Raw genomic sequence first — 10,744 nt, forward strand, 5'->3', positions numbered from 1 at the left:
CTTTCTCTCCCTCACTCCCTCTCTTTCTCTCTCTCCCCCTCTCCCTCCCTCTCTTTCTCTCCCTCCCTCCCTCTCTATAGCTGATTCTCTTGATACCCAGCTTTTTCTCTTGGCCCAAGCACCAAGTGGATACAGGTGCTATAGTGAACACTGCTTCTACACTAATTACAGACGCACTCACCTGCCCTCACATTCCAGGCATTTAGCATTCAAGTTATTCTGTCAGAAGGAATGCAGATTTATTCACAGTGTTTTGAATTAATCCTGGATTATCTCATAGCTTTGAGATTTCAATGTCATGATTGTTTATTTTTAGGATGACGTTGTAGGGTAGGTGAGAGAGGCCAGATCTGGCCAGTGTTTGTATGTAAAACGGTTAGAATATTTGGGCTGGATTTGGCCAGTTTCAATGCTAAAGGATTAAATAAGTTAACCATTTAATTGTTAATTTTAGAACATTTTTTTTATATTACCAAAATGCTTTAGTCCTATATTTATCCACCTTCTAACCCTAGTAAGATCAACATTAATTACTGTTCCAATAAACTAAGTACCAGTAAGATAATGGTGCCGAACCATTCCTCCCAATCACGTTTCTTTGCAATTAAGAGTCATAAAATCGTTTGTCAATCAAGTCATTTGTCTTTTGATCCTATGTTGTTGTTGTTCTTTCTTTTCAGAAACCAGTTCAAAGATGGCTGATGAACAAACTAATACAAACAACACAGGCAACAGAACCACAGTATGGGTAATTATTCTGGGTTTTTATTATTATGTCCACCTTAACGAAGGCAGAGGTATTATTTTCAGTTGTGTTTGTGTGTTTGTCCATGGACTAGATATCTCAAAAACCACTGGATGGATTTGGATGAAACCTTCAGGGATGTATGGCCTCGTGACTGGCACAAACTGATTAGATTTTGGGATCAAACCGGTACTGGACAAGGATTTTCGACATTTACATTTAATGAATATTTGTCCTCATCTTGTTTGTTGTTAACACAGCATTTCAGCTGATATATCCCCAAGCCTTTATCAAGTGTCTTGGGGAAATTTCGAACTGGAGTTCTCATTCTTAAGGTATTTTTCAATGTTATTATTATTATTCAGGTCACTGCCTGGAATCGAACTCAGAATCTTGGGGTTAGTAACCCACACTCTTAATTGCTATGCCATATGTTGGCATGGTTAGATCAATGCATATTACTGAGACATTGGTTTTATAACCAGATGCCCTTCTGGTCTTTAATCCTTATCTGTCTATCAAGTAAGGGAATTCCCATTCTAATTACCTTAAAAAGCACAGAGCTACTGGAAAAAATCTATTCAGGATTATTATATAATTAATATGAGTGCGAGTAACTAAGTTGACCTTAAGAATATATTTGCCCACTGCTGTGGGTGAATGATTCATCATTTTTGTGTGTGACAAGAGAATAATGTGTTTTATGAATCACGTGTGTATCACAAAATTATTGATTACTTTGTTTTATCAATCATACAAGTATGATTGTATGAAAAAAGTAAAGAAAGGCTAATAATCTTGACCAAGTGGCCAGGGTGGTAAATTACTGGGGACAAGGCCACTTCTTTTAGTGCTGGTGCCCTGGTGAATTGCACTTGGTTCATTCAATAAAGTGATTGGCATCAGGAAGGGTGGCCAGCTGTAGAAACCATGTCCGCATTGGACGGTAGCAGTAATATCCATGATGTCTCCGATTAACAACCTCCCCACTGCTGCCGGCAGGAAAGGCAGGCATAACATGTTGAGGATGTCCATGGATTAATACCACTTATCCGTTGTATCCGGTTTATATATTTGCTCTATGTTATATGAATATATATATACACACACACACACACACACACACACTGTGCTGTTGTTGATATGGTAGAAAACAAACAAGTAGATAACTCTATTATCTTTTTGTTTTTTACTTGTACTCCCCCCCCCCGACACCTCTTCACTGTCTTCTTTCTGACCAATCCTTCATTAGTCTCTTGTCTTTCCTCCCACCTGTGGCTCTTATCTCTCTACTCACCCACTCCCCCCAACGTCAGCTGACCTCTTTTTTACCTCCTCTAACACTACTTACACCTACTCCTCCTCATCCTCCCTATACCACTTCCATTTCCCATTCATGGCTTTGTAGCCATGCTGTTAAAACCTCTCTTTCTTTCCCTCCTCTTCCCTTGTCCAAAATGTCATTCAACCAAAGAACTTTCTCTAATTTCTGATGGGTTTCCTAACTCAATTCTGCTAGTGAGAGGCAGGTGGCTGTAATTGTTTATATATTTCATATACTCATTTGTTTTACAGTCATTTTTCAATGTTGGCATGGGTTAGATCAATGCATATTACTGAGACATTGGTTTTATAATCAGATTCTTGAGATGTAAAGCTATATTGAAAACCAGTGAGTACCTGCTAGAAGGACAATGTGTGATTATTAATTATATGTAATTAGTTAACATTTGTCTTACTAATTGTTAATATAACGATTGACTTGGTTGCTGACTGCCTTCTGAGGCATCCAGTCTGTTGATAAACATTTCTTCCTCCTGCTTCATCTCCCTACAAAGGTGGCCTGTGTCCCCAATAGAATGCCACTGAGCCGTGTTTGTTCCAGCTGTGTTCAGTGTTCAAATCCTTCTGATGTCATCTTTGCCTTTCATTCTTATGGAAATCCATAACTACAAGAGTATGGAACTAGTGAAGAATTTTCTCTTTTTCCTGTGTCTCAAAATTTGTCGCATTGCAGGAGAGGGGTAAGGGAACACACAGCGTCCTTTTTCCAGAAATGGAGGAACTTTGAGCAAGAGGCTAGTATTAGCGTCTTCTTATAAATGGAAAAAAATTCATGTGGCTGCTGGAACTGTCCAAGAATAGACCAACGTGTGGTCAAGCATGGAACAGTAATAATAAATAATAGGGTATATTCCTCCCTGTAGTCTTGGAGTTGGGATGGCTTCCTTCTCTGGGTTCTAACCAAACAGGAATATAGATGGCTGTTGGGTGCAAGACTAGAATTGGAAAAGTATTAAATCATCATCATCATCTATGAAGTGTATCCTTCTGTAAATTGGTTCCTGTTGTCTTGATTCTAAACACCATCTAAGAGAGGTAAATGTTTCTGATGAAATCTGGAAGGTCAGGTTCCTGTCATTTCTCAGAGACCAACAGATGAAGACTTGGTAAAAACCATCCAACTCAAGATAACAGGAAGAATTATCAAATTTTTGAAACATTAAATAAAAACTGAGGCAAAAAAAAAAAAAAAATTCATTTCCGTTCACATTTTGTTGTTTCCTTTGTATTGTTTTTAATATTTCTATTGATTTTTCTTTTCCAGAATTACATGATGGGGAACAAGGTAGCTGCCAGTCTGTGGCTTACTCGTATAATGACTATTTCTTTTACTATTCTCTTCGTTTTACCAATATTTGGGTAAGTTCATTCTTCTGTTAATTTCACCCTAATTAAGTCTAAGTTATCAGGATGCAGAAAAATAATTATTTGTTGGGCTTTATCTAAGATTATTTATTTTTTATGTGCCCTTTTAAAGCCTAGCCAGGCTCATGGGCCCGGTTTCTATGGCGTATGTGTTCCCCCCAGCTGGATGGGACGCTAGTCCATCACAGCTTTACTCAAGAAACAAGAAGAAAGGGTGAGAGAAAGTTGGGGCAAAAGAGTACAACAGGGGTCGTTTTATGAATACAGGCGCAAGTTCTAAGTTCAGTCCCACTACATGGTACCTTGGCCACCCGACCAAAATCTTGTGAGTGGATTTGGTAGATGAAAATTCTTTATGGCAAGACTCCAGTATGACCACAATCTAATGACTGAAACAAGTAAAAGACATATATTTGAATTAGGTCTGTGGTTGTTGTTGTTGTTTGAGCATATTTTATGTCACAGAATTGTACAAACAAGGGAAAAAAGGAGTTATTTAATACATATTGTGGAGTTTTATACTATTTCTTATGAACTGAAAATGTTCTTAAGTTTCACAACCAACAAGTATTGTTGTATACAAGACCTGTTGGGTCAAGTAAAACCAAAATCGTAGCTGTGGCCAGTACCCCCTGACTGGCTCCTGTTCTGGAGACACGTAAAATGCATCACCCAAACTTGGTCATTGCCAGTGCCGCCTGACTGGCTTCTGTGACAGTGGCACATAAAAAGCAATGTCTGAACGTGGTCGATGCCAGATCCACCTGACTGGCTCCAGTGCCAATGGTGCACAAAAGGCACTATCCGAACGTGATCGATGCTAGGGCCATCCGACAGGCTTCTATGTCGGTGGCACATAAAAAGCACCCACTACACTCTGAGTGGTAGGCATTAGGAAGGGCATCCAGCTGTAGAAACATTATCAGATCATATTGGAGCCTGGTGCTGCCACTGGCTTTCCAGACCTCAGTCGAACCGTCCAACTCATGCCAGCATGGAAAACTGACAATAAACAATGATGATGATGATGATGACATTACTGAAATGAAAAGAATCCTTGCCACTTTTTCTTCAACTAAGAAAGCAATATTACTTGAAGTGTCAAGAATTATTAACGATAATTGTTTTAATGTGAATGCAATTCCAGTGTTGTTGTCGAAATGTGAGGTGACAGAGCAGTGTGGTTTGTGCATAAAGGTAACATTGAGTAGATTATTAAAGCAGGGGCTAGAATATATGCTTCTGTGCCAGTTTGTGCATACGTGTGCCACTGTGTGGGTGCAGTTTTAGAATTTACTTTGGTTTAACCTTTTGGTAATTATTTGAAATCTATTTCTATTTCATCTTCAGAGGTAATTCCTATAGTTTTTACCAGAGAGCACTATTGAGTAATGCAGCCACCAGTGCATTGCGGCTTTATCAGCGGTTGCCCAATTTTCAGTTAAACAGACAATACTTTGGACAACTTATCATGGAAGATAGTTGCCATTATCTGCTGTATTCTTTGATATTTATCAACTCTTACCCAATCACAAGTAAGTTTCCTCTATTTTATTTGCTCTTTCACAAATTATACACTTGGTTATTCATTTAATTCTTTTGCTACCATATTTCCATAAGTACTTGGTTATTCTTTAAGGTCCTGCAGAGTCCTTAGACAGCAAACTGGTAGAACCACTAGAGTGTCAGACCAAATGTTCTAGTCGTTTATGATCTGAGTTCAAATCCTGTAGAGGTCATCTTCACCTTTCCTCCAAGTTGATAAAACAAAGTACCTCTCCAGGCCGGTAGATAAACAGAATTGTTAGAGCATTGAACCAAACACTTTCTTCTGTTTGTTGTGGTTCTTTCTATTCTATCTGCCTTGCTTTAATATGGACATGTTTGTTCACCTACCAACAAGTTGGAATCTTTCAAATATACTCAATGTAAGGAAACAGAAACTTGTCTTTTTTTGTATTTTCCCCCATGGGACAGAATCAGTGGAGCAACAGATGAAATGCTTTACTATTTTTTAACATTCAGTGTTCAAATTTCACCAAAGTTGACTTTTTGTTTTATATCTTCCTGAAGTCACTAGAAACAAGTACCAGTTGTATTACTGGGGGCGGCTGAATGCATTCTGCTCTATCCCATGCACACATTCAAACACCCACAACCCTTTCCAATGTATTTTTATTTTGATTCTCATTCCTACCTGTGTCAGTAACAATATTATTCTAATTATTAATACCTTTTTAATTTTTCTAGTGGTGTTAGCACCGTTATTTCTCTTTTCATTGCTTCATGCCTGTGACTATACCAAAAGCATACTTAATGTGAGTACACTCTTTGATTACCTAGATCTTGAAAATGTTCGTTAAACAGTTTCTCTTTCTCGCCTCTCCCCACTCTTTCCCCCCTTCTCTCCCTCTCTCTTTTTCTCTCACATTATATTGTCTTATCTGCATTTTATATTTCTGTAGCTTTCAAGTTCAGATGTAGAATTAAATTATTTTGAAAATATTTTTTGAAGTCAGAAATGCTATGACTGTCTTAGAACTGGTAATTGAAAGTATTGGAAGAAACCAGTAGAAGACATTTTAAAAGTGGTTCCCTGTGGAATAATAATAATAATTATGATATTGGTTTCAGATTTTGGCACAAGGCCAGCAAGGTTCAGGTGAGGGGCAAGTCAGTTACATCGACCCTGAATGGATGAAAGGCAAAGTCAACCTTAGTAAAATAATAATCCTTCTACAGTAAAAAAGAAGAAATAGTAAATGGGTTAACGAGTTGTTCTCATCACAACGAAGCTCTGATTTTTCTAGGATCCTACTGCAACTGTGATAAAACTCTAATCCTAATTAATGCTGTGCATATCAAATAATCTTATTTCATAAATATTTATATTCTTTCTATTCAATGGAGATAATATTCACAGTTTGGCTGACATTAACTTAACCTGTTCTCCTACTTGGTCTCTCTACCTGTAATCATTATTGCTGTACAAAATACTTTGCAGCATTTCATACATGTCTATGTTCTGGGTTCAAATTTCACCAAGGTTGACTTTGCCTTTTGGGGTCGATAAAATAAGTATCATGTTGAGCACAGAGGTTGATGTAATCGACTAGCCCCTCCCCTTGAAACAATTTCAGGCCTTGTGCCTTTAGTAAAAAAGATTATTATTATTATGAAGGTGGAGAGCTGACAGAATTGTTAACACGTCAGGCGAACTGCTTAGCAGTATTTCGTCTGCCCTCTACATACTGAGTTCAAATTCCACCGAGGTCGACTTTGCTTTTCATTCTTTTGGAGTCGATTAAATAAGAACCAGTAACACACTGGGGTCAATATAATCGACTTAATCCCTTCCTCCCCAAACTGCCCTTGTGGCAAAAATTTGAAATCATTATTATCATTATTTAATGTTCCATCTGCTGAATTGTTAGAGTTTTCACAGAACCACCTCACTGCGATTGTTTCAGCTGTGTGTTCCTCAGTTCAAATCCAACAGTGATCACTTTTGCCTTTTATGCCTCTGAGGTTGAAGTACCAGTCAAGTTCTGGGTTGACTTCTCCCTCTCCCAGAATGGTTATGGTGTCCTGTGAGATAGTTGTGGTTAGGCTAGTCACCTATTCTCATCAAAAATCCCTGACTGAACCCATGGGTTGTTTAGCACAGAACAGTTTAAAAGTAAGCTGTTTATCATCACATTATGATGGTTGAATATTGTAGAAGCGTCAGAGCAGTGGTAAAACTGTCTTGCATCATTTAGTTACAAGCCTTTATATTTTGAGTTCAAATCCCACTAAATGCTTTTTTTTTTCTTTCTTTTTCATTCTTACGCAGACATTAAATGATGTAACAGTAAAACAACAACTGTCACCTCAGATTTCTGGTCTTGTCCCGTATGTTAACAATCGTTGTTGTTGTTGTTCTCATTACAGATTTTAGGGAGCAATTCTCTGCAGTTTATGATGAATCTAATTGCAAGTCTTGAACTTCAACAGTCAAATATTCTCAGATTTATTGCTTGTAATGAAATATTTCTCATGCCTGGCATTGTATTGATGATCTTTTCGTAAGTAAATCTTTGTAATTATTTCATATTTAATCCCACTGTTTATATATTCTCTATATATCTCTCTCTCTCCCCACCAGAAATGTGCTGTCTTTGCAGTTATTACCATTAAACCCTCCAGTTCAGTCCAAACCCAACAGCCCTGTCACCTATCACATGACTACTGACCCCTTGGCCTCTTTTTTATCACCAGTCCCTCATAAACTTCTCTAGGTTTTTTCCCCCGTTATCACTGAACAAGTTTCTTAATGGCAGAGTGGGTAACATTCCAGACAACCTGCTGAGAGGTTGTTGGTTCATATCCTACCAGTGATATTGTGTTCTCTCTGTGGACAAGGTATTTACCTCTCGACAGCTGTTATCATTCTGTTTCTTCGAGACAGTTGTATTTGCTGATGTTTCTGGAATTCCTAGTATCTATGAAAAAGCATCTTGGCTGGCTCATGGTGCCACCATTGTTTAGGAAGCAGGTTTTAACCAAATTAAGAAATCTTGGAGTATCTGTCCCACAACCAAAATTACAAAACAAAATTACAGATCAGCTGGACCCCTCATCATCGTAACAGTTTGAAAATATATTCAGAGTGTTTGATTTTTATTTCATGCAGGGTTCTTGATTACTCTTAGGATGCTCATATCCTTCTTTACTTCCTTCCTTCTCATCCCTTGACTGTGTGGTCATTGGGGCATTCATTGATGTCGTAACTAGATTTTGCCCTTTTTAAAGTCTTCTGCTACCTCTGTGGAGTCAGTGACCCTGGCTGACATCCAATCCAGAATGTATCATGAGCAATTCAGATTGGTGGCCCCTATTTCTCTCCAAGCTGTTGGCCACAACCATATGTCTCTGCCTCAGCTGGTTGACTCCTTCGGAAACCTTACCCAGGATTTTTCACCTGCATACAACGTAACAGCTTATGTCTTGACTTCTTCGTTTCCATGACATCTCGTGTTATGAGTTAATAATAAGTCTCTGACAGGTTTACCAAATATCAGCTTTTTATGATTTTTCCAATTTATTTTCATTTCAGAGGAAAAGCTTCATTGCTTTTGCCATTTATTTACTACCGTTTCATAACCATGCGCTATTCTTCAAGGAGAAATCCATATTGCAGGTGAGTAACAAATTTGGGAGTTTTACAAGTGTTTGTTTTTTGTTTTTGTTTTTTTGTTTTTTTACATGTAAAAATAAAAATGTGGCCTTTAAATCTCTTTTAGAAACCATTTTGATGGTAGATTGGTAGAACTGGCAGAGAGCCTTGGACAAAATACCTTGTAGTAGTTACAATCTGAATTTAAATCCCACTGGAGTTGACTTTAACTGCCATCTTTCTACTATCAATAAAATGAGTACCTGTAATATGTTGGGGATTGATCTGAGTCTGTCACTTCCACTAAATTTATGGCTTTGTATCTGTTTAACCCTTTCGATACTAACCTGGGTGAAAAAATTTTTGGTTGTGACTCCTTCATGTATCACCTGGTTAACTATATGGATGACTAGGCAACAATTTACCCATTGCACACTGTATATATGTGTATGTACACACACACACATATACGCTCATACAACAGGCTTCTTTCAGTCTCTGTCTTCCATTTCGGCTCTCAAGATTTTGGTTGACCCAAGGCTGAAGTAGAAATCAGTTGCCCAAGCTGCCATGCCATGAGAGAGGACCCAAGATCATTTGGTTAGGAAGCAAGCTTCTGAGACTTTTTTTTTTTTTTCTGTTTTGTTTTTGTGTGTCTGTCCTGTGGAGCAGAAATTCTTTTCATAACAGAATTTTCTGTATTTTCTTTTGCAGGACTTTGTTTCATGAAATGCGTATCACCGTGGAGACTTTGTGTTCGAAACCTCAGTGTCCCGTTTTCTTGAAGAACTTCTGTTATAGGGGAATTGCCTTAATCTCTCGACTCGCTCCACAGACCAATTCTTAGCTCCAGTTATTGCTACCTGAACTATTTTATTAATACTCTAAACAATATACTACAAATTAATTGTTGTGTTAACGAGGTGGGGATGGGTGGGGGAGCTGACAAAGATAACAACTATTTTGTCTTCAATAAATCTACTGCATATAGGTATTTATTTTAGTCCTGATAAGAAGCATTTCTTCAAAGTTTTCCATTTGACATAACAGCTGGAATTTAACAAGAAAAACAAAGCAGTTTCTCCCAATTCAATCAATAACAAACTATTGGGGGGTTTTCTTTTTTGTTTTTGTTTTTTTCATAGCTTTCCTAATTTTTTATTTTTTGAAAGATTTCTACTGACTCTTAATCTTTCCATTGCTGTCATATATTTACTCACCAAAATTCACTAATAATAATAATAATAACAACTAATAATACTATTCTATTGAGAAACATATTTTCATTTCTCTTTTATTTATTTTATTTATTTTTATTAAAATGAAGAACCACCCTATCATGTGTAAAAAAAAAAAATAAAAATAAAAATTTGACAATGGATATCATCAAGTCTAAATTTGAAGACTAAAAGTAATTTTGGCAAACTATTTATCACGATATTTTTCTGCTTTTCAATGAATATTGTCATAAATATGCTAAGTGTTTTGTTTGTCTTTTTTTTTATAACATCCATTGATTTTATTTAAGAAATGGAAATAAAAGATCACATTTCCAACATGAAAATCTCAGTCACATTGGTTCCAGTTGAGTTTCATCCCTGTTATAGAAACAAAATTGTAACATCTGCTTCCTCATAATTGTGTGAGACAAAATTCTTTGAAGCAAATTTTCTATGGTGCCACATGTTTCCTTCGCACATAGCACACTGGCCATTCTCACGCAAGATTATAAATATCACCGCTTGTACAACACTGATGCTCGTTTACAGCTGTTCTGCAACATCAAGACACATTCATGCATGCATTAAACGCATTTATACATACATCTTGCAAATGTGCAAAAGGTTTCTGCACTATTTCCATCTACCAAATTCACTCTGAACACTTTGGTTGACCCAGGGCTGTAGTAGCCAAAACTTGGAACTGAACCCACAACTGTGAGGTTGGGAAGTTAACTTCTTCACTACACAAGATTGCTCCTACATCTACAATGTTATAATTTAGCCCTTTAACATTCGGACTATTCTGTCAAATGTAATCCTTATTTATTCACATTGTTTTGAATCAGTTATGGATTGTCTGAGATTTTCAAGATTTCAATGATGTGATAGTTTACTTTTAGAATGACATTG

The 10,744-nt window shown here is 37.1% G+C and overlaps 1 protein-coding gene across 1 annotated transcript in view; it reads left to right on the forward strand.

The window, feature by feature from the left end:
• LOC106868071 (transmembrane protein 33) overlaps positions 1 to 10,092 on the forward strand; it is a 17,143-nt gene extending 7,051 nt beyond the window's left edge. Inside the window, exons 2-8 of the mRNA XM_014913187.2 lie at positions 681 to 748; positions 3,354 to 3,448; positions 4,805 to 4,989; positions 5,705 to 5,772; positions 7,388 to 7,521; positions 8,553 to 8,636; positions 9,327 to 10,092. Coding sequence (XP_014768673.1) covers positions 695 to 748; positions 3,354 to 3,448; positions 4,805 to 4,989; positions 5,705 to 5,772; positions 7,388 to 7,521; positions 8,553 to 8,636; positions 9,327 to 9,459 — 753 coding nt within the window. The 5' untranslated portion in view covers positions 681 to 694 and the 3' untranslated portion in view covers positions 9,460 to 10,092. The remainder of the gene's footprint in view (positions 1 to 680; positions 749 to 3,353; positions 3,449 to 4,804; positions 4,990 to 5,704; positions 5,773 to 7,387; positions 7,522 to 8,552; positions 8,637 to 9,326) is intronic.
• Positions 10,093 to 10,744: the final 652 nt, after the last annotated feature.

The sequence above is a fragment of the Octopus bimaculoides genome, chromosome 13 (genome assembly GCF_001194135.2).
Source record: "Octopus bimaculoides isolate UCB-OBI-ISO-001 chromosome 13, ASM119413v2, whole genome shotgun sequence".
NCBI lineage: Eukaryota > Metazoa > Mollusca > Cephalopoda > Octopoda > Octopodidae > Octopus > Octopus bimaculoides.